General features: G+C 43.5%; 1 protein-coding gene across 4 annotated transcripts; it reads left to right on the forward strand.

The window, feature by feature from the left end:
- The first annotated feature begins 243 nt into the window (after nucleotides 1-243).
- Nucleotides 244-23,283, forward strand: LOC106560639 (cyclic nucleotide-gated cation channel alpha-3). Of its 4 annotated transcripts, XM_045688780.1 has the most exons (8): nucleotides 244-400; nucleotides 868-984; nucleotides 1,451-1,624; nucleotides 2,439-2,489; nucleotides 2,691-2,697; nucleotides 7,886-7,998; nucleotides 8,123-8,229; nucleotides 21,364-23,283. In XM_045688780.1, the coding sequence occupies exons 1-8, from the start codon at nucleotides 294-296 to the stop codon at nucleotides 22,752-22,754; spliced, it is 2,067 nt and encodes a 688-aa protein (XP_045544736.1). In that variant the 5' UTR covers nucleotides 244-293; the 3' UTR covers nucleotides 22,755-23,283. The 4 variants fall into 4 exon arrangements, with proteins under 4 accessions (XP_045544736.1, XP_045544738.1, XP_045544737.1 ...); XM_045688782.1 differs by lacking the exons at nucleotides 2,439-2,489; nucleotides 2,691-2,697 and adding an exon at nucleotide 1,424 and having other exon boundaries at nucleotides 1,497-1,624; nucleotides 7,897-7,998; XM_045688781.1 differs by lacking the exons at nucleotides 2,439-2,489; nucleotides 2,691-2,697 and adding an exon at nucleotides 5,414-5,422 and having other exon boundaries at nucleotides 7,897-7,998.
- The last annotated feature ends 1,200 nt before the right edge of the window (nucleotides 23,284-24,483 follow it).

Raw genomic sequence — 24,483 nt, forward strand, 5'->3', positions numbered from 1 at the left:
GATTTATAGAAAAGACCGTTGAAAGACTGATGAATGAATGGAACCATTCACAGACATATGAGGTAAAGGCCTAGCTGTCCGTTACTTTCAGATGCAGAGTTAGGGTTTCAAAATTAGGGGTTACTTTTCCAAAAGATCCAGGTCGTCCAGAGATCCTGGTTGGAAGATGTCTACGCAGGGTACAGATTTTTTAAGTGCCTATATCCTGATCGCTTATTGGCTAACCTCTGACCTCTACAGTGTTTTGTTCGGAGGTTGGAGTCCCCTGGCCAGCAAGGCCTACAAAAGTCAGCATGGCAAAGATCTGCACAGACCAGTCCTACCCGGCAACGACCAGGCAACAGCCGCTTCTCGGCACACCCGATGATGACCTGGACTCCATCGAGAACGAAACCTCCAGGTGAGAAGTCAAGGCTCCATTTCTTATTGTTTAGCATTGACAATGAGTAACACAGATTTGGCATGATAGCACAAACAGATTGGCATTAAGGCTAGGAACATACAGGCTGTCTCAATCCAACGATCTAGCTACAGTCAGGCTAGGAACATACAGGCTGTCTCAATCCAACGATCTAGCTACAGTCAGGCTAGGAACATACAGGCTGTCTCAATCCAACGATCTAGCTACAGTCAGGCTAGGAACATACAGGCTGTCTCAATCCAATGCCAGCTGCCGGATGTCTAGCTGCCATAAAAGGCAGCGTCCTTGTGGATTAACACAACCACATTGTGTTCAGTAGTTAACCTCCCTCCTCTCTCTCTCTCTCTCTCTCTCTCTCTCTCTCTCTCTCTGTCTCTGTCTCTGTCTCTGTCTCTCTGTCTCTGTCTCTGTCTCTGTCTCTGTCTCTCTCTCTCTCTCTCTCTCAGGGCCAACTCAGAGTGTGAGGACACGTTGTCAGAGGTTCAGGGTGCTGTCTCTGTGTTAACCAGCAGACACACAGAGTCTCACAGAGATTCCTTTACAGGGTCAGGAGCCCTGGCCAGGTATCCCCCCACCTCACAGCATTGCACCATCTCAGTCATTCATGTTCATTCAGTGTTTCACTTGTCCATCATCACTTGTTGCTTGTCCATCGTCACTTGTCAATCATCACTTGTTGCTTGTCCATCGTCACTTGTTGCTTATCCATCGTCACTTGTTGCTTGTCCATCGTCACTTGTTGCTTGTCCATCGTCACTTGTTGCTTGTCCATCGTCACTTGTTGCTTGTCTATTGTCACTTGTCCATTGTCAGTTTCATATCATGCAAAGTCATCCGCTCCTGATTCTCTTTGTCACAAACTCAGCAGCCATAATATAACCCAGTCCACACAACCTGGCAGCCATAATATAACCCAGTCCATACAACCTGGCAGCCATAATATAACCCAGTCCATACAACCTGGCAGCCATAATATAACCCAGTCCATACAACCAGACAGAGAGTGTTTTGTTTTCGCTGATTGTCTAGGCTCTCTCACTTCCTGTTCATGCTGCGGACCTGGGCCTCTCACAAGATGCACCACGAGGTGGAGAGACCGGACTCCTTCCTGGAGCGCTTCAGGGGCCCTGAGCTCAAAGAGGCCTCCAGCAGAGAGAGCAACGCACAGTCACTGGGATACCCCGACAGAGTCCGCAAGAGGAAGTAAGTCTGGACTAGAGATGGGGATGGTCAACTGGGGTTGCAAAATTCCCTGAATGTTTTCAAAATTCCCGGATTTTTGCAGAAATCCCGATTGGAGGAATTCTGGATTTCCTCCTTATTCTGGGAATCTTGGAACCAAACCCGTTATTTATGGCAAATTTGGGAATTTGGGGAAAAATCACAGAAGTTTGCCACTCTATGCTCATTGAAAAACGTTTTCTTCTTTCAAAAGAGATGTTCTGATCTCAGCGGGTCTAACCTGTATAAAAGAACGGTTCAATGAAAACAAACTTAAAAGTTCTAACTTGGAATATCCTTTCATAGACCTGTGATTTAATAGCGTAACTTCAGATGGCTTTAATAGACCTGTGATTTAATATCGTAACTTCAGATGGCTTTAATAGACCTGTGAATAATATCGTAACTTCAGATGGCTTTCATAGACCTGTGATTTAATATCTTAAAATGACACAGAAACCTTCTAATACATCATCTCAGCATACTGGATTAAATCATGTTAAATTTGGATTAAATTATGCTCAATTTGGATTAAATCATGTTAAATTTGGATTAAATTATGCAAAATTTGGATTAATTCATGTTAAATATGGATTAAATTATGCTCAATTTGGATTAAATCATGTTAAATTCGGATTAAATTATGCAAAATGTGGATTAAATCATGTTAAATTTGGATTAAATTATGCTAAATTTGAGACATAAGGAGGTAAATAGCAGTCCCTCCTCAAGCCAAATCAGTACCACAATTAACCCTGCCAACCTGTCCCTATCTTTCCCTCTCAAGCCAAGTCAGTCAGTGGACTCTGGCTATGTACAATATGAACAACTGCAACAACACAGATGAGTAAGTGGAAATAGAAGATGAGAAAGTGGAAATAGAAGATGAGAAAGTGGAAATAGAAGATGAGAAAGTGGAACTAGAAGATGAGAAAGTGGAACTAGAAGATGAGAAAGTGGAACTAGAAGATGTGTAAGTGGAACTAGAAGATGAGTAAGTGGAACTAGAAGATGAGAAAGTGGAACTAGACTAGAGGTAGCTCTATAGAGAGAAAGTAGAAAGTAGCCTCCGATACTAGTTTATACTGGACACTGGAATTCTTGGAGGTCTTAATTTAAAAAAAAATATTTCAACCTCAGTTTCAACATACTCTCCTGCAACCCACCTCACCCAATGTGTTATGGATCTCCTATTTTCTATACTTTAGAACCGGAACCCCCAACAGAAGCTAGCCAGCTAACTAGCTACTAGCTAATAGTCAGTTAGCCACGGCTAGCAGTCATCAGCTAACCTTTAGCCAGGTCAACCTCCCAGTCTGCACAGTGCGATTCAACCCAGAGCATTATTGCTCTTTCTCCATCTCCAGTTTCTTACTGCATGCTCTGAACCTTTTCAGCTGGATCATCGCAGTTAGCTAGCTGCTATCCGAGTGGCTACCCCCCTGGCTAACGTCTCTGTCCCGAAGCAAGCACCAGTTAGCCTGGAACTAGCCTCGTGCTAGGCCCATCACCCGGCTAGCTGAAGAGGTCCATCAGCCACTCCTTGAGCTACAATACCTATTTTGCCAGAGTTACACATGGAATAAACAAACGTACAGTCAATAACACAACAGAAAAATCTATATACAGTGTGTGCAAATTAGGTAAGATTAGGGAGGTAAGGCAATAAATAGCCCGAAGTGGCGAAGTAATTACAATTTAGCAATTAAACACTGGAGTGATAGATATGCAGAAGATGAATGTGCAAGTAGAGATACTGTGGTGCAAATGAGCAAAAAAAAGAAATAACAATATGGGGATGAGGTAGTTGGATGGGTTAATTACAGATGGGCTATGTACAGGTGCAATGATCTGTAAGCTGCTCTGACAGCTGATGCTTAAAGTTAGTGAGGGAGATATAAGTCTCCAGCTTCAGTGATTCTTGTAATTTGTTCCAGTCATTGGCAGCAGAGAACTGGAAGGAAAGGCAGCCAAAGGAGGAATTGGTTTTGGGGGTGACCAGTGAAGTATACCTGCTGGAGCGCGTGCTACGGGTGGGTGCTGCTATGGTGACCAGTGAAGTATACCTGCTGGAGCGCGTGCTACGGGTGGGTGCTGCTATGGTGACCAGTGAAGTATACCTGCTGGAGCGCGTGCTATGGGTGACCAGTGAAATATACCTGCTGGAGCGCGTGCTACGGGTGGGTGCTGCTACAGGTGACCAGTGAGCTGAGATAAGGCGGGTGAATGGTTGAACTATACTGTTTCATATTTATGTAAATATGAAGTTGACGTTAGACTCGTGAGGAGTGAACTGTATTGGTGAACATAAACAGGAGTGGTGCTGCCACCTGCAGGGTTGTTGTTTAACCTGCACTTCCATATTTCAGCTGACACTACATGACCAAAATATACATTACATATACACTACATGACCAAAATATACACTACATGACCAAAATATACATTACATGACCAAAATATACGACATATACACTACATGACCAGAATATACATTACATGACCAGAATATACACTACATGACCAAAATATACACTACATGACCAAATATACACTACATGACCAGAATATACATTGCATGTAAACTACATGACCAAAATATACAAAATATACATGACCAGAGTATACACTACATGACCAAAATATACACTACATGACCAAAATATACACTACATGACCAGAATATACATTACATGACCAAAATATACGACATATACACTACATGACCAGAATATACATTACATGACCAAAATATACATGACATATACACTACATGACCAAAATATACACTACATGACCAGAATATACACTACATGACCAAAATATACACTACATGACCAAAATATACATTACATGACCAAAATATACACTACATGACCAAAATATACACTACATGGCCAAAATATACACTACATGGCCAAAATATACATTACATGGCCAAAATATAAACTACATGACCAGAACATACACTACATGACCAGAATATACACTACATGACCAGAATATACACTACATGACCAGAATATACACTACATGACCAAAATATACACTACATGACCAGAATATACACTACATGAACAGAATATACACTACATGACCAAAATATACACTACATGACCAGAATATACATTACATGACCAGAATATACATTGCATGTAAACTACATGACCAAAATATACAAAAATTACATGACCAGAATATACACTACATGACCAGAATATACATTGCATGTAAACTACATGACCAAAATATACAAAATATACATGACCAGAATATACACTACATGAGCAGAATATACACTACATGACCAGAATATACACTACATGGCCAAAATATACACTACATGACCAGAATATACATTGCATATAAACTACATGACCAAAATATACAAAATATACATGACCAGAATATACACTACATGACCAAAATATACACTACATGACCAAAATATACACTACATATACAATAGTACTGTATGTGGACACCCCTTCAAATGAGTCGATTTGGCTGACAGGTTTATAAAATCAAGCACACAGCCATGCAATCTCCATAGACAAACATTGGCATTAGAATGGCCTTACTTTAGAGCTCAGTGGCCTTCATCATGGCACCGTCATAAGATGCCACCTTTCCAACAAGTCAGTTTGTCAAATTTCTGCCCTGCTAGAGCTGCCCCGGTCAACTGTAAGTGCTGTTATTGTGAAGTGAAAACATCTAGGAGCAACAACGGCTCAGCCGCAAAGTGGTAGGCCACACAGGCTCACAGAACAGGACCGCTGAGTACTGAAGCGCGTATCGTGTAAAAATCATCTGTCCATCGGTTGCAACATTACCGAGTTCCAAACTGCCTCTGGAAGCAATGTCAGCACAAGAACTGTTCGTAGGTAGCTTCATGAAATGGGTTTCCACGGCCGAGCAGCCGCACACAAACCTAAGATCACCATGCGCAATGCCAAGCGTTGGCTGGAGTTGTGTAAAGCTCCCCGCCATTGGACTCTGGAGCAGTGGAAACGCGTTCTCTGGAGTGATGAATCACTCTTCACCATCTTGTAGTCCGAAGGACAAATCTGGGTTTGGCGGATGCCAGGAGAACGCTACCTGCTCCAATGCATAGTGCCAACTGTAAAGTTTGGTGGAGGAGGGCTAATGGTCTGGGGCTGTTTTTCATGAGTCTAGGCTAGGCCCCTTAGTTCCAGTGAAAGGCAATCTTAACGCTACAGCATACAAAGACATTCTAGATGATTCTGTGCTTCTAACTTTGTGGCAACAGTTTGATTTGGATTTATTTGGATCCCCATTTGCCGACGCCAATGGCAACAGCTAGTCTTACTGTGGTCCGACACATAACGAAAAAGACATTAGAGACAAAATGCTTTACAATTTACATACACTACATGTTAACGTTTTTAAATGTGTTTATGTGCATCTATCAATTGCACATATACAGTGCATTCAGAAAGTATTCAGACCCCTTGACTTTTACACATTTTGTTACGTTACAGCCTAATTCTTAAATCAATTAAATCATTTTATTTCCTCATCAATCTACACACAATACCCCATAATGATAAAGCAAAAACAGGTTTTTAGGCATTTTTGCAAATATCACATTTACGTAAGTATTCAGAACCTTTACTCAGTACTTTGTTGAAGCACCTTTGGCAGCGATTACAGCCTCGAGTCTTCTTTATTCTTTATTTATTTATTAAATAAACACTTATTTCCCTCTTTAAAATGCTAATCAATTTAGAACATTTTTGACATGCGTTTTTCTAGATTTTTTTGTTGTTATTCTGTCTCTCACTGTTCAAATAAACCTACCATTAAAATTATAGACTGATCATTTCTTTGTCAGTGGGCAAACATACAAAATCAGCAGGGGATCAAATACTTTTTTCCCTCACCGTAGTTCCTGTATGTCACGTCCTGACCAGTATAAGGTTAATTGGTATTGTAGTTTGGTCAGGACGTGGCAGAGGGTATTCGTTTTATGTGGTTCGGGGTGGTGTGTTTTGTTGAAGGGGCATTTGGTTTAAGTATTCCGGGGTTTTTGGGCACTGTTTGGTTTTCAGGTATTCTATGATTTTGTCTAGTATGTCTGTTTCTATGTTTGGTTAATTGGGGTTGGGACTCTCAGTTGAAGGCAGGTGTTGTCTATCTGCCTTTGATTGAGAGTCCCATATATGAGGGTGTGTTTGTTTGTTATTTGTGGGTGATTGTTCTGTGTTGAGCCTATGCTTTGCCAGACTGTTGGTTGTTCGTTCATTCTCGTGGTTTGTTATTTTGGCATTCATTTTGAATATAAATAAACGTCAAGATGAGCCTGCACTTACCTGCTGCGTTTTGGTCCTCCTTCACCGACGACAACCGTGACACTGTAAGTGTGATGGTAGTCTGCCCCAAGATGTGAAGGACAAGGAGAAGCTGCCGTAAGAATCGTGGTAGTCCATAAGGTAGTCTGCACCAAGATGTGAAGGACAAGGAGAAGCTGCCGTAAGTATGACGGTAGTAGATAAGGCAGCCTTCCCCAAGATGTGAAGGACAAGGAGGAGCTCCCATAAATTGGATGGTAGTCCATATGGCAGTCTGCCCCAAGATGTGAAGGAGAAGGAGGAGCTCCCATAAATTGGATGGTAGTCCATATGGCAGTCTGCCCCAAGATGTGAAGGACAAGGAGGAGTTCCCATAAATTGGATGGTAGTCCAAATGGCAGTCTGCCCCAAGATGTGAAGGACAAGGAGGAGCTCCCATAAATTGGATGGTAGTCCATATGGCAGTCTGCCCCAAGATGTGAAGGAGAAGGCACACCTGGCATCATTTACATTTTACATTTTAGTCATTTAGCAGACGCTCTTATCCAGAGCGACTTACAGTAGTGAATGCATACATTTCATACACGTTGTTTTTTTGTTCGTACTGGTCCCCCGTGTTCATTAACATGAAAAATAGCTCTATTCTGGTAGGATGGGTGGGAGAGTAACACTATGTGGGTGTTGGTAAGAAAACACGCAGGAGAAAAGGGTAACCTTTGCACTACCAATTCCAGGGTTTTGGCACCATTGCGGCCATTGATTGTACAATGTCAAAACACACACATTTAACAATGTGTTCATTGTAATGAACAGTATATGCAAGATGGTGGTAATTTTGTTACTTGATCATAATTAAATACTAGCTCTTTTGTGATGACTGAACAATCTGTGAGAAATATTTTTAAAAGTTTGCTTAAAAATGAATCCGAAGTCATGTTTCAGGAAAGAGATTTGGATCATGGACCCATCAGCAGATCATTACTACAGATGGCTGACCATCATCGCTGCACCATGCTTCTACAACCTCATGATACTAGTGACCAGGTCTGTTCTCATACAGTACAGTTCACTTCTTCATTTAAGCTCATATATTTTTGTTGCTGAATGTTTGTTTGTGTTTATTGTTTAATGTTGTATATTGGTTGTTTGACTATTTGTCGTCCCACAGGGCATGTTTTAATGAACTCCAGAGCACATACACGACTCTGTGGATTGTCCTGGACTACACCTCAGACTTAATCTACTACACAGACACATTCGTCAGGTCTAGAACAGGTGAGGTTCTATGGTTCTACTACTCACAGTCTAAAAGAGGTGAGGTTATATGGTTCTACCACTCAGACAGTCTAGAACAGGTGAGGTTATATGGTTCTACTACTCAGACATTCTAGACCAGGTGAGGTTATATGGTTCTACTACTCACAGTCTAAAAGAGGTGAGGTTATATGGTTCTACCACTCAGACAGTCTAGAACAGGTGAGGTTATATGGTTCTACTACTCAGGCAGTCTAGAACAGGTGAGGTTATATGGTTCTACTACTCAGACATTCTAGACCAGGTGAGGTTATATGGGTCTACTACTCACAGTCTAAAACAGGTGAGGTTATATGGTTCTACCACTCAGACAGTCTAGAACAGGTGAGGTTATATGGTTCTACCACTCAGACAGTCTAGAACAGGTGAGGTTATATGGTTCTACTACTCAGGCAGTCTAGAACAGGTGAGGTTATATGGTTCTACTACTCAGACATTCTAGACCAGGTGAGGTTATATGGGTCTACTACTCACAGTCTAAAACAGGTGAGGTTATATGGTTCTACCACTCAGACGGTCTAGAACAGGTGAGGTTATATGGTTCTACTACTCAGACATTCTAGACCAGGTGAGGTTATATGGTTCTACTACTCAGTCTAAAACAGGTGAGGTTCTATGGTTCTACCACTCAGACAGTCTAGAACAGGTGAGGTTATATGGTTCTACTACTCAGACAGTCTAGAACAGGTGAGGTTATATGGTTCTACTTCTCAGACAGTCTAGAACAGGTGAGGTTCTATGGTTCTACTACTCAGACAGTATAGAACAGGTGAGGTTCTATGGTTCTACTGCTCAGACAGTCTAGAACAGGTGGGGTTCTATGGTTCTACTGCTCAGGCAGTCTAGAACAGGTGGGGTTCTATGGTTCTACTACTCAGGCAGTCTAGAACAGGTGGGGTTATATGGTTCTACTGCTCAGACAGTCTAGAACAGGTGAGGTTCTATGGTTCTACTGCTCAGACAGTCTAGAACAAGTGGGGTTCTATGGTTCTACTACTCAGACATTATAGAACAACTGAGGTTCTATGGTTCAGCTACTCAGACAGTCTAGAACAGGTGAGATTATATGGTTCTACTACTCAAACATTCTAGAACAGGTGAGGTTCTACTACTTAGACACATTCTAGAACAGGTGAGGTTCTACTACTCAGACACATTCTCGAACATATGAGGTTCTAATACTCAGACTCATTATAGAACATGTGAGGTTCTACTACTCAGACACATTCTAGAACATGTGAGTTTCTACTACTCAGACACATTCTAGAATAGATTAGGCTTTATGGTTCTACTACTCAGACACATCGTCAGATTTAGAACAGGTGAGGTTCTACTACTCAGACACATTGTCAGGTCTAGAACAGCTGAGGTTCTTCAACTGAAATTTGATCAATTGTGATTTGTCAAGGAAGTGAGGCGTGGCACTGAAAAATGTTATTCAATGTTTTATTTGTCACATGCTTGGTAAACAACAGGTGTAGACTAACAGTGAAATACTTACATGCCCTTCCCAAGAATACACAATAATAGAAAAATAATAATATGAGAAATGAATACAAAATGAGTATCAATAACTGTATACACGGGGTACCAGTACCGAGTCAATGTGCAGGGTACGAGGTAAATACAGTATGTACATACAGTGCATTCATAAAATATTCAGACCCCTTGACTTTTCCCACATTTTGTTACGTTACAGCCTTACTCTAAAATGGATAAAATAAGGTTTTCCCCTCATCAATCTACACACAATACTTACATAATAAGAAAGCAAAAACAGGTTTGTGGAAATGTTTGCATATTTAAAAAAAAAAAAAAGAAATACCTTATTTACATAAGTATTTAGACCCTTTAGTATGAGACTCGAAATTGAGCTCAGGTGCATCCTGTTTCCATTGATCATCCTTCAGATGTTTGTACAACTTGATTGGATTCCACCTGTGGTAAATTAAATTGATTGAACATGATTCAGAAAGGCACACACTTGTCTATATAAGGTCCCACATTTGACAGTGCATGTCAGAGCAAAAACCAAGCCATGAGGTTGTAAGAATTGTTTGTAGAGCTCTGAGAGAACCATTCTGCAGCATTGAAGGTCCCCAAGAACAAAGTGGCCTCCATCATTCTTAAATGGAAGAAGTTTGGAACCACCAAGACTCTTCCTAGAGCTGGCCGCCCGGCCAAACTGAGCAATCGGGGGAGAACGGCCTTGGTGAGGGAGGTGACCAAGAACTCGATGGTCACTCTAAGAGAGCTACAGAGTTCCTCTGTGGAGATGGGAGAACCTTCCAGAAGGACAACCATCTCTGCAGCACTCCACCAATCAGGCCTTTATGGTAGAGTGGCTGGACAGAAGCCACTCCTCAGTAAAAGGCACATGACAGCCCGCTTGGAGTTTGCCAAAAGGCACCTAAAGGACTCTCGGGCCATGAGAAACAAGATTCTCTGGTCTGATGAAACCAAGATTGAATTCTTTGGCCTGAATGCCAAGCATCACGTCTGGAGGAAACCTGGCACCATCCCTATGGTGAAGCATGGTGGTGGCAGCATCATGGTGTGGGGATGTTTTTAAGCGGCAGGGACTGGGAGACTAGTCAGGATCAAGGGAAAGATGAACGGAGCAAAGTACAGAGAGATCCTTGACGAAAACCTGCTCCAGAGCACTTAGGACCTCAGACTGGGGCGAAGGTTCACCTTCCAACAGGACAACAACCCTAAGCACACAGCCAAGACAATGCAGGAGTGGCTTCAGGACAAGTCTCTGATTGTCCTTGATTGGCCCAGCCAGAGCCCGGACTTGAACCCGATCTAACATCTCTGTAGAAAACTGAAAATAGCTATGCAGCGACGCTCCCCATCCAACCCGACAGAACTTGAGAGGATCTGCAGAGAAGAATGGGAGAAACTCCCCAAATACAGGTGTGCCAAACTTTTAGCGTCATACCCAAGAAGACTCAAGGCTGTAATCGCTGCCAAAAGTGCTTCAACAAAGCACTGAGTAAACGGTACATTTCCTAAAAACATGTTTTTGCTTTATGTGGTATTTTGTGTAGATTGATGAGGGAAATCCAACCGGGACGGGAAGATCACGACAGTGACTCAACCCACTCAAGCGACGCACCCCTCCTAGGGACGGCATGGAATAGCACCAGTAAGCCAGTGACTCAGCCCCCGTAATAGGGTTTGAGGCAGAGAATCCCAGTGACGAGAGGGGAACCGGCCAGGCAGAGACAGCAAGGGCTGTTCGTTGCTCAAGTGCCTTTCTGTTTACCTTCACACACCTGGGCCAGACTACACTCAATCATAGGACCTAATGAAGAGTTTTCAATAAAGACTTAAAGGTTGAGACCGAGTCTGCGTCTCTCACATGGGTAGGCAGACCATTCCATAAAATGGGAGCTCTATAGGAGAATGCCCTGCCTCCAGCTGTTTGCTTAGAATTCTAGGGACAGTAAGGAGGCCTGCGTCTTGTGACTGTAGCGTACGTGTACAGCAGGACCAAATAGGAAAGATAGGAAGGAGCAAGCCCATGTAATGCTTTGTAGGTTAGCAGTAAAACCTTGAAATCAGCCCTTGCCTTAACAGGAAGCCAGTGTAGAGAGGCTAGCACTGGAGTAATATGATCACATTCTTTGGGTTTAGTCAAGATTCTAGCAGCCGTATTTAGCACTAATTGGAGTTTATTTAGTGCTTTATCCGGGTAGCCGGAAAGTAGAGCATTGCAGTAGTCTAACCTAGAAGTGACAAAAGCATGGATACATTTTTCTGCATCATTTCTGGACAGAAATGTTCTGATTTTTGCAATGTTACGTAGATGGAAAAAAACTGTCCTTGAAACAGTCTTGATATATTCGTCAAAAGAGAGATCAGGGTCCAGAGTAACGCCGAGGTCCTTTACAGTTTTATTTGAGATGACTGTACAACCATCAAGAATAATTGTCATATTCAAAAGAAGATCTCTTTGTTTCTTGGGACCTAGAACTTGCGTCTTTGTTTTGCGCGAATTTAAAAGTAGAACATTTGCAGAATGTGGTGATCAATGGTATCTTAAGCAGCACTAAGGTCTAGGAGCATGAGGACAAATGCAGAGCCTCGGTCTGACGCCATTAAAAGGTAATTTGCCACCTTCACAAGTGCAGTCTCAGTGCTATGATGGGGTCTAAAACTAGACTGAAGCATTTCGTATACATTGTTTGTCTTCAGGAAGGCAGTGAGATGCTGCGCAACAGCTTTTTCGCAATTTTTTTTTAGAGGAATGGAAGATTCGATATAGGCCGATAGTTTTTTATATTTTCTGGGTCAAGGTTTGGCTTTTTTCAAGAGAGGCTTTATTACTGCCACTTTTAGTGAGTTTGGTACACATCCGGTGGATAGAGAGCCATTTATTATGTTCAACATAGGAGGGCCAAGCACAGGAAGCAGCTCTTTCAGTAGTTTAGTTTGAATAGGGTTCAGTATGCAGCTTGAAGGTTTAGAGGCCATGACTACTTTCATCAATGTGTCAAGAGATATAGTATTAAAACACTTGAGTGTCTCCCTTGATCCTAGGTCCTGGCAGAGTTGTGCAGACTCAGGACAACTGACCTTTGGAGAAATACACAGATTTAAAGAGGAGTCCATAATTTGCTTTCTAATCATAATGATCTTTTCATCAAAAAAGTTAATGAATTTATCACTGCTGATGTGAAAGCCATCCTCTCTTGGGGAATGCTGCTTTTTAGTTAGCTTAGCGACATTTTTGGGATTGTTCTTATTTTCCTCAATTAAGTTGGAAAAATAGGATGATCGAGCAGCAGTGAGGGAGGGCTCTTCGATACTACACGGTACTGTCTTTCCAAGCTAGTCGGAAGACTTCCAGTTTGGTGTAGCTCCATTTCCGTTCCAATTTTCTGGAAGCTTGCTTCAGAGCTCGGGTATTTTCTGTATACCAGGGAGCTAGTTTCTTATGACAAATGTTTTTTTGTTTTTAGGGGTGCGACTGCATCTAGGATATTTCGCAAGGATCCACAACATTTATTCAACGGGACAAAACTAGGTCCAGAGTATGACTGTGGCAGTGAGTAGGTCCGGAGACATGTTGGACAAAACCCACTGAGACGATGATGATGATGATGCTCCGAAAGCCTTTTGGAGTGGGTCTGTGGACTTTTCCATGTGAATATTAAAGTCACCAAAAATGTGAATATTATCTGCCATGACTACAAGATCCGATAGGAATTCAGGGAACTCAGTGAAGAACGCTGCATATGGCCCAGGAGGCCTGTAAACAGTAGCAATAAAAGTGATTGAGTAGGCTGCATAGATTTCATGACTAGAAGCTCAAAAGACGAAAACACAGTCATTTATTTTTTTTGCAAATTGAAATTTGCTATCGAAAATGTTAGCAACACCTCCGCCTTTGCGGGATGCGCGGGGGATATGGTCACTAGTGTAACCAGGAGAAGAGGGACTGCCTTGGTAGTGAGGGATCTAACATTAAGTAGCCCTATTTGAGATGTGAGATATCACAATCTCTTTCAATAATGACAGAAATGGAGGTCTTTATTCCAGTGAGATTGCTGGAGCGAACAACGCCATGTTTAGTTTTGCCCAACCTAGATCGAGGCAAAGACACGGTCTCAATGGGGAAGGCTGAGCTGACTACACTGACTGTGCTACTGGGAGACTCCACTGGGCTGCCAGACTGGCTGACAGCCTGCTGCCTGGCCTGCACCATTATGGAGCTAGGGGAGTTAGAGCCCTGTCTATGTTCGTAGATAAGATGAGAGCACCCCTCCAGCTAGGATGGAGTCCGTCACTCCTCAGCAGGCCAGGCTAGGTCCCAACCAGCGATTGAGTTGTGAGACTCTGCTGTAGAGCTCATCACTCCCCCTAACTGGGAGGGGGCCAGAGACAATTACTCGATGCCGACACATATTTCTAGCTGATTTACACGCTGTAGCTATGTTGCGCTTGGTGACCTCTGACTGTTTCATCCTAACATCGTTGGTGCTGACATGGATAACAATATCCCTATACTCTCTACACGTGCCAGTTTTAGCCTTAGCCAGCACCATCTTCAGATTAGCCTTAACGTCGGTAGCAATGCCCCCTGGTAAACAGTGTATGATCACTGGATGATTTGTTTTAAGTCTAATACTGTGGGTAATGGAGTCGCCAATAGGGTTTTCAATTTGTCAGAGCTAATGGTGGGAGGCTTCGGCGTCTCTGACCCCGTAACGGGAGGGGGAGAGACCAGAGAAGGCTCTGACCCCGTAACGGGAGGGGGAGAGACCAGAGAAGGCTCAGACCCCGTAACGGGAGGGGGAGAGACCAGAGAAGGCTCTGACCCCATAACGGGAGGAGTAGAGACCAGAGAAGGCTCTGACCCCGTAACGGGAGGGGGAGAGACCAGAGAAGGCTCTGACCCCGTAACGAGAGGGGGAGAGACCAGAGAAGGCTCTGACCCCGTAACGGGAGGGGGAGAGACCAGAGAAGGCTCTGACCCCGTAACGGGAGGGGGAGAGACCAGAGAAGGCTCTGACCCCGTAACGGGAGGGGGAGAGACCAGAGAAGGCTCTGACCCCGTAACGGGAGGGGGAGAGACCAGAGAAGGCTCTGACCCCGTAACGGGAGGAGTAGAGACCAGAGAAGGCTCTGACCCCGTAACGGGTGGAGTAGAGACCTGAGAAGGCTCTGACCCCGTAACGGGTGGAGTAGAGACCTGAGAAGGCTCTGACCCCGTAACGGGTGGAGGAGAGACCTGAGAAGGCTCTGACCCCGTAACGGGTGGAGGAGAGACCAGAGAAGGCTCTGACCCCGTAACGGGAGGGGGAGAGACCAGAGAAGGCTCTGACCCCGTAACGGGTGGAGTAGAGACCTGAGAAGGCTCTGACCCCGTAACGGGAGGAGTAGAGACATGAGAAGGCTCTGACCCCGTAACGGAAGGAGTAGAGACCAGAGAAGGCTCTGGCGTCGCTGGAGGCTCCGGACTGGGTATGCGCACTGGAGGTCTGATGCGTGGGACTGGCATAGGTGGTGCCAGACTGGAGGCTCCGGGCTGGGGAGCGTCGCTGGAGGCTCCGGGCTGCGGAGCGTCGCTGGAGGCTCCGGGCTGGGGAGCGTCGCTGGAGGCTCCGGACTGGGTTTGCGCACTGGAGGTCTGATGCGTGGGACTGGCATAGGTGGTGCCAGACTGGTAACACGCACCTCAGGTCGAGTGCGGGGAGGAGGCACAGGACGTACTGGGCTGTGGGAGCGCACTGGAGGGAGAGTGCAAGGAGCAGGCACAGGATGTACTGGGCTGTGGAGGTGCACCGGATGTCTGATGCGTGGGACCAGTACAGGTGGCACCGGGCTGATGACACGCACCTCAGGGCGAGTGCGGAGAGGAGGCACAGGACGTACTGGGCTGTTGAGATGTACTGGAGACCTGATGTGTATCACCGGTATCACTTGTTCCGGAACTTCCACACACTTCTCAGGATGAATACGGGGAGCTGACTCAGGTGGCCCCAAACTGACGACACGTTCCTTCGGGAAAAACTTGTGCGTCCTCAACCAACTCAATAACTCTCCCATTTCTCCCTTCTCCAAATGTTCCCTCTTCTCCCGGATTGGCTCTGGTTTGCTCCTCGGCTCCGCTGACTGCTCCATGTGCCCCCCCCCCCCCCCCACCAAAAAAATGTTTTGGTTTCTGTAGCCTCTCGTGCGTCCCTGGCAGGCTTCTATATCTGTCTATTACTTGGCCCCAAGTCCAGTTTACCCTCTCTAGCCTCTCCTTCAGAGACCAGGTATCCATCTCCTCCCGAGCACGCTGCTTGATCCAGTTGTAGTGGGCAGTTCTGTAACGGCTGTCGTATAGAGGGGACCAAAGCGCAGCGTGTTGAGTGCTCATTATGATCATTTATTATAACTCAAAATACTGAAGCAAAATAACAAACGGAAAACAATCAACTTGCAGTTCTGTCAGGTACAGAGACTAAACAGAATGCAACTGCCCACAAACACAGGTGGAAAAAAAACATACTTAAATATTATCTCCAATTAGAGACAACGAGGACCAGCTGCCTCTAATTGGAGATCATCCCAAAAAACAACAACATAGAAACCTAGAACTTAAACATAGAAATAGAAAACATAGAAAAACACAAAACACCCCCTGTCACGCCCTGACCTACTCTACCATAGAAAACAATATCTTACTATGGTCAGGACGTGACATATGGGCAGTCCCATGATAACATAATTCAATACTGTCACCCTTCACTAACACATTGAAAGCCCCGTAGGTTTATTGCATATCTATGAGGGTGCTTTTTAAGAGATCTAACTAAATAACATGGAAAAACAGTTTACAAAAATAACATTATAACAATAATAGACGATACTAATAGAAATAATAACAGCACAACATTATAAATTCATGTTCATGTCCCAGCAAGTCTATTAGCATGTCAGCCCAGCCTGCTCAGTTCATAAGATCCAATTTGTTCGAAAACAACCTACAGTAGATACGTTTATCTCCAGACCAGGTCTTTATGTCCATTACATATAAGACATATTTCATGAGGTCCTCATTATATCCTGTTATATTCCTATCAACAGAGACATGTAGACCTCATTATATCCTGTTATATTCCTATCAGCAGAGACATGTAGTCCTCATTATATCCTGTTATATTCCTACCAGCAGAGAGACATGTAGTCCTCATTATATCCTGTTATATTCCTACCAGCAGAGAGACATGCAGTCCTCATTATATCCTGTTATATTCCTATCAGCAGAGAGACATGCAGTCCTCATTATATCCTGTTATATTCCTATCAGCAGAGAGACATGCAGTCCTCATTATATCCTGTTATATTCCTATCAACAGAGAGACATGTAGTCCTCATTATCTCCTGTTATATTCCTATCAGCAGAGAGACATGTAGTCCTCATTATATCCTGTTATATTCCTATCAACAGAGAGACACGTAGTCCTCAGTATATCCTGTTATATTCCTACCAGCAGAGAGACATGTAGTCCTCATTATATCCTGTTATATTCTTATCAACAGAGAGACATGTAGTCCTCATTATATAATGTATTTTCCTATCAGCAGAGACATGCAGTTCTCATTATATCCTGTTATATTCCTATCAACAGAGAGACACGTAGTCCTCATTATATCCTGTTATATTCCTACCAGCAGAGAGACATGTAGTCCTCATTATATCCTGTTATATTCCTATCAACAGAGAGACATGTAGTCCTCATTATATCATGTATTTTCCTATCAGCAGAGACATGCAGTTCTCATTATATCATGTATTTTCCTATCAACAGAGAGACATGTTGTCCTCATTATATCATGTATTTTCCTATCAGCAGAGAGACATGCAGTCACAGCTCCAATCCAGATGTGTTGGTCATTACTGAAACAATCGCATGTCACATCTCATCTTGTATAATATTGTCAATAATCGCCTACCTTTAGTTGTCTTCATCAGAAAGCATCCCAGGTCCACAACAGATGTATTTTCGGTCAAAAAGTCCATACTTCACGTTCCATTAGCCTGCTGTTGGTAGCGCGTCCTATGGCTCTCTCCAAGCGCAGGGCTGAAGTTCCGGATAAAATGAGATTCTCCCGCCTGTAGGTTCGTTCAAACATGTCAAACGTTGTAAAACAATCATCTTCAGGGCCTGTAACACCAAGAGAGCCAATAAGATTCGAGGGGGATGATTTCATTGCCTTTAAAACCGTTTCCAAAGGTGGGGGTAGACATGGCCGCCGGCGTCATAATGGTGATGGCCCATCCCCTGTGACCAATTTCCAACGCGTCTCATTCACTGAGTTTCGACTGTATAAGGCTCAAACCACTGTGAAAAGACTGGCGACATCTAGTGGAAGCAATAGGAAGTGCTCACTGAACCATGGTTAACGGTGTGATTTATAGGGAAAGATGAGAAGTCGAGTCCACAATTCTGAATTCCACTTCCTGTTTCAATCGGTCTCGGGGTTTTGACTGCCATTTGAGTTCTGTTATACTCACAGACACCATTCAAACAGTTTTAGAAACTTTAGGGTGTTTTCTATCCATATATAATAAGTATATGCATGCCCTAGCATCTGAGTTTGATTAGTAGGCCGTTGAAAATGGGAAAGATTTTTTTTGTAAATGCGCTGTGGCGCCCCCTATCCTAGGGTATCCTCAAGAGGTTAAGGAAGACTGTTTTAAATACTGACGTTAACCTTTCTGGTTATAACCTTTTTCGGCAAGACAGATCTTCCAAAGGTGGTGGAGTGGCAATCTTTACCAAAGAACACCTTCAGTGCTCGGTTGTCTCCACCAAGTCTGTCCCCAAACAATTTGATTTGCTGGTTTTAAGCATTAAAGTTTCAAATAGCTCTTTATTGACTGTTGCTGGGTAGGGTACAGCACCGGCTTGTACCCTACCTGCCCTAAGCTCTCTCCTGGCCCCTTACACTAAGTCTGAATTTGTCCTGCTAGGTGACCTAAACTGGGACATGCTTAAACTACCTGACCAAATCCAAATGGGACTCCCTAGATCTTTCTCAGATTATTACCAATCCCACAAGGTATGACTCCAAACACCCAGAAAAGGCTACTCTTCTTGATATTATCCTCACAAATAATCCTGATAGGTATCAGTCTGGTGTTTTCTGTAATGACCTCAGTGATCACTGTTTTACAGCCTGTGTTTGTAATGGCTGCTCAGTAAAAATTGGTGTAGAAATTGATATAGAATCAGCTTGATCCCCCTCTGTCGGAGATGCTTGGACTTTCTTTTTTGATATTTTAAGTGATTTTGTTAACAAACACGACACCATAAAGAAAATGAGAATTAAAAACAGATTCAGCCGCTGGTTCAACCGTGATCTTGCAGTTACTCCACCTCAAGAATTACATTTGGCTAAAGGCTTGATACACGCATACTCAGGCTGACGCATTCAGGCAAATGAGAAATAAAGAAATAAGTGCACTCAGGCTATCCGGAATGCCAAAGGTAGTTACTTTAAGGAGCGGTTCTCTCTCTGTGAGTCTAACCCCAAGAAGTTCTGGAAAACGGTTTAAGATCTGGAGAATAAACCCTCCTCCTCACAGCTGCCCATGTCCCTTAATGTTGATGATGTGGTTGTTACTGATAAGAAGCACATGGCTGAGCTCTTTAATCACTACTTCATGATGTCAGGATTCCTATTTGACTCAGCCATGCCTCCCTGCCCGTCCAACGTTTCCTCATCTCCCACGCCTTCTAATGCGACTATCCCTGAGGATTCTCCCTCTTTTTCCCCTGCCCCGCAACAAAGTTTCTCCCTGCAGGTGGTCACTGAGTGCGAGGTACTAAAGGAGCTCCTTAAACTTGACCCCAAAAAAACATCTTAGACCCTTTCTTCTTTAAGGTTGCTGTCCCTGTAACCGCCAAGCCTATCGCTGACCTTTTTAACCTGTCTCTCCTTTCTGGGGAGGTTCCCATTGCTTGGAAGGCAGCCATGGTTCGTCCTTTATTTGAAGGGGGAGATCACGCTGATCCTAACTGTTATAGGCCTATTTCTATTTTGCCCTGTTTATCAAAAGTGTTGGAAAAACATGTCAATAATCAACTGACTGGCTTTCTTGATGTCTATAGTATTCTCTCTGGTATGCAATCTAGTTTCCTCTCATGTTATGGATGTGTCACTGCAACCTTAAAGGTCCTCAATGATGTCACCATTGCCCTTGATTCTAAGCAATGCTGTGCTGCTATTTTTATTGACTTGGCCAAAGCTTTTGATATGGTAGACCATTCCATTCTTGTGGGCCGGCTAAGGAGTATTGGTGTCTCTGAAGGGTCTTTGGCCTGGTTTGCTAACTACCTCTCTCAAAGAGTGCAGTGTATAATGTCAGAACATCTGCTGTCTCAGCCCTTACCTGCCAGCAAGGGAGTACCCCAAGGCTCGATCCTAGGCCCCACGCTCTTCTCAATTTACATCAACAACATAGCTCAGGCAGTAGGAAGCTCTCTCATCCATTTATATGCAGATCATACAGTCTTATCCTCAGCTGGCCCCTCCCCGGATTTTGTGTTAAATGTTCTTCAACAAAGATTTCTTAGTGTCCAACAAGCTTTCTCTACCCTTAACCTTGTTCTGAACACCTCCAAAACAAAGGTCATGTGGTTTGGTAAGAAGAATGCCCCTCTCCCCACAGGTGTGATTACTTCCTTTGAGGGTTTAGATCTTGAGGTCGTCACCTCATACAAGTACTTGGGAGTATGGCTAGATGATACACTGTCCTTCTCTCAGCACATATCAAAGCTGCAGGCTAAAGTTAAATCTAGACTTAGTTTCCTCTATCGTTTTAAGTAACATTTGATGGTTTTGTCACTAAAATGTTGTGTAAGTATAGTGAATGTGCCCAGTCTGGTCTTGGCATGTGCGCTCTACTTAACAGCTGGCAGATACATCGCGAGTATAGCCTACTACAGTACATGATGAGATTATTTTTAAAGAAAATCAAGCTCATCACCATGTACTTTCACTACCCTGTGAAGTTCATCATAACTTATTTCATCTGTAGCCTAATAAACTGCATTCTTTCTCATGATGTCGTGAAAAATGAAATCCCCAACGTACTTTATTTGCATAAAAAGGTTGAAAGCAAACCTGGTTAATGTCATGCCATTTTTATGACGCTGGAATTATATTTTGGACCAACGTGCGCATGCCTACAGGAGACTTTTTCAAGTAGCCTAATCAGATTAGAACATTGTAACTGTCACAACTTCTGCCCGAAGTCGGCTCCTCTCCTTGTTCGGGCGGCGTTCGGCGGTCGACGTCACCGGTCTTCTAGCCATCGCCGCTCCACTTGTCATTGTTCCATTTGTTTTGTCTTGTTTCCCCGCACACCTGGTTTACATTCCCTAATCACACTACATATATATTCCCTCTGTTTCCTCCATGTCTTTTTGTGGAATTGTTTTGTTACATGTTTCGTGTTATGCGCCAGGCTGGTTTTTCCCCGGGTACCGTGTTGTACCCGAGTGTGTTTAATTGTTTAACTACCCCAGTAAATGTAGAACTGTCCCTTATTTGGTATCACTAATTTCTCTTGAATTATTTCAACAGGTTTTCTGGAACAGGGACTGCTTGTGAAAGACAACAAGAAGCTTAGAGACAAATACAAATCAACGCCACAGTTCAAATGGGACATGATTTCAATGATACCCACAGACCTGCTGTTTCTGAAAGTGGGTTTCAACTACCCCGAGCTCCGACTGAACCGACTCGCAAAGATGAACCGTCTCTTTGAGTTCTTTGACCGCACTGAAACCAGAACCAGCTTCCCCAACATTTTCCGAATCAGCAACCTGGTACTTTACATCCTGATCATCATCCACTGGAACGCCTGCATCTTCTTCGCCATCTCCAAGACCATCGGGTTCGGGTCTGACACCTGGGTGTACCCCAACATCAGTCATCCTGAGCACGGTCGCCTTGCCAGGAAGTACATCTACTGTCTTTATTGGTCAACCCTGACCCTGACCACCATCGGAGAAACCCCGCCACCTGTTAGAGACTTCGAGTACCTCTTCGTGGTCGCTGACTTCCTCATCGGTGTGCTGATTTTCGCCACCATCGTTGGTAACGTTGGCGCCATGATCTCAAACATGAACAAAACCCGTGCAGAATTCCAGGCTAAAATCGACTCCATCAAGCAATACATGCAGTTCCGTAAGGTCTCCAAGGATCTGGAGGTCAGGGTCATCAAGTGGTTCGACTACCTCTGGACGGAGAAGAAGACCTGCGATGAGAAGGAGGTGCTGAAGAACCTGCCAGACAAGCTGAAGGCCGAAATTGCCATCAACGTCCATCTGGACACCCTGAAGAAGGTGCGTATCTTCCAGGACTGTGAGGCTGGTCTTCTGATTGAGCTGGTGCTGAAGCTGCAGCCTCAGGTGTTCTCCCCAGGAGATTACATCTGTAAGAAGGGAGACATCGGCAGAGAGATGTACATCATTAAGGAAGGGAAGCTGGCTGTGGTGGCAGACGATGGGGTGACACAGTTTGTGGTGCTCAGCGATGGAGCGTACTTCGGAGAGATCAGTATCCTGGGCATCAAGGGTTCCAAGGCTGGCAACAGGAGAACGGCCAACATCAGGAGCATAGGTTACTCTGACCTCTTCGCCCTGTCGAAAGACGATCTCATGGAGGCCCTCACTGAGTACCCCGACGCCAAGAAGGCTCTGGAAGAAAAGGGAAAGGCTATGCTGATGAAAGACAACATGATCGATGAGGACGTCGCTAACGCGGGCGCTGACCCTAAGGACACGGAGGAGAAGATCCAAAGGTTGGAGAGCAATATTGAAATCATCAAGACTAAGTTAGCCAAGATCATGGCTGAGTTCACATCCAGCCAGAGCAAGATCAAACAGAGGATCACCAACATAGAGTCAACAGTCAAGTCAGTCCGGCCCGAGGATATATCTGAGGTGGTGGCCGACAACAAGACACAGTAGTCCCACAACGCAACGTATTTACCCAGAGACTTTTTCTTTTGAACCTTTATATTGACAGGGAACCATTCTGAGAACAATGTCTCTTTTAATGATGAGCATGTAAAAAATACACGAAAAGTGAGACAGAGATACAAAACACAATTATAGAAAACAAACACATTCTTCAGAAATGCCCTAGAGGCACCAACTCATCACATTTTAGAGAGTTTGGGAGATTATTATATTCCATAAATAAGGTGTAAAAAAACTAAAGCAGATTTACCTAACTCAGTGGAGATCAAATGGATCTCCAGAGTAAGCTATCCCGGAGATCGGGTATGGTATCTCTTTCGTCTGTAGGTTAATAACAATTAAGTAAGGTACTGCGGAAGTGCAATGCATCGATCTACGAAATTTCAAAAGAAAGCCAGCTTACTTTAAGATGAATGTACACTTCAAACATTTTTCGCAATATTTTTGGAGGCAATATTGCAGAGTAATTCTGCAACTTTTTTCCATTTAAAATGAGAAACTTTTTTGTTATCTGGGGAGTTTTGATCAGCAGTGCCACCAAGCAGAGAATTTTTTTAATCCTCCAATCAGAGCGCAGATATTAGTCATGTGATCAGTCTGCCATTTTAAACTATTTTGAAAAACATGGCGTAAGTTTTTTGAGCTGAAGTGAAAGAAAATCAACTCCTGTTTTGAAGTGAAATGTTTCCTCATTGCAATATTTGATCATGATACGTTAATACATTCACACTGTGTTAATTTTGTCATGTTTAACTAACAAAAATATCCACGGTGGGGTACATGCTAATCGATTAGCAAGCCCATGTAAAGTAAATGGTACAAACTGGCTAAATTACCTAGCTACCTAGCCACATCCTCCACATTTGGGGCGGCAGGTAGCCTAACGGTTAGAGCATTGGGCTAGTGACCAAAAGGTTGCTGGATTGAATCCCCGAGCTGACATCTGTTGTTCTGCCCCTGAACAAGGCTGTTCCCTGGTAGGCTGTCATTGTAAATAAGAATTTGTTCTGACTTGACTAGTTAAATAAATGTTAAAAAAATAGATTGTTAGCAAGCTATAGCCATTTCATTTTTTTGTATGTTTAGCTAGCTGGCTAGCTAGCTTATTCCCATTCACATCTTTCTAGTTTATGAAGTTAAGACATTGCTAAATGTAGATATCTTTATGTTTATTTATTTATTTATATATATATTTATATCTTTATGCACTGCCATTGACTTGACTGGCAGCAGGTTGAGTGGATAAACAGGGCTCTTTATTTATTGTTTGTGAGCTGATTAATGTCAGTATGGCTCTGGCAGTCAACAGGTATTAACAAAATATAGTAGATTAGGGAATCGATCTTCATAAGAAGTCTATTATTCATGTCTGTTTTGCTTATCAATAAGTGTGTGTCAATAACTTATCAATAAGTGTCTCATATCCCATTCCTTTATCAGCAACACTGTTGCTTTGATAACATATATCATCCTCAGAATCTCCAAAATACAACAGCCCCAGCACAACTTTGTTAGGACGTTGTAAAGGATAATTCACCGAAAACTGAAAAGAAATAGCTAGCTAACAACCTCATTTTCCACATGGAAAAGATGGTGGACAAAGACTTGTTAGCAAGCTAGCTGGGGTTTTCCACAAGGAATCTGCCTCCAGAAAAAAGCTTCTCCCAAGTGGGTGTGACACCTACTCCTGTTGCCTGCTGCACAGCTGCTTGGATTC

The sequence above is a fragment of the Salmo salar genome, chromosome ssa10 (genome assembly GCF_905237065.1).
Source record: "Salmo salar chromosome ssa10, Ssal_v3.1, whole genome shotgun sequence".
NCBI classification, from domain to species: domain Eukaryota; kingdom Metazoa; phylum Chordata; class Actinopteri; order Salmoniformes; family Salmonidae; genus Salmo; species Salmo salar.

What these genes read in the sequence shown, in the direction of transcription:
- LOC106560639 (XM_045688780.1), top strand. Translation starts at nt 294, where the DNA reads ATGGCAAAGATCTGCACAGACCAGTCCTACCCGGCAACGACCAGGCAA. An exon ending in GGGTCAGGAGCCCTGGCCAG is followed by an intron (nt 985 to 1,450) that starts GTATCCCCCCAC and finishes CTGATTGTCTAG; the next exon opens with GCTCTCTCACTTCCTGTTCA. An exon ending in ATTCGTCAGGTCTAGAACAG is followed by an intron (nt 8,230 to 21,363) that starts GTGAGGTTCTAT and finishes TTATTTCAACAG; the next exon opens with GTTTTCTGGAACAGGGACTG.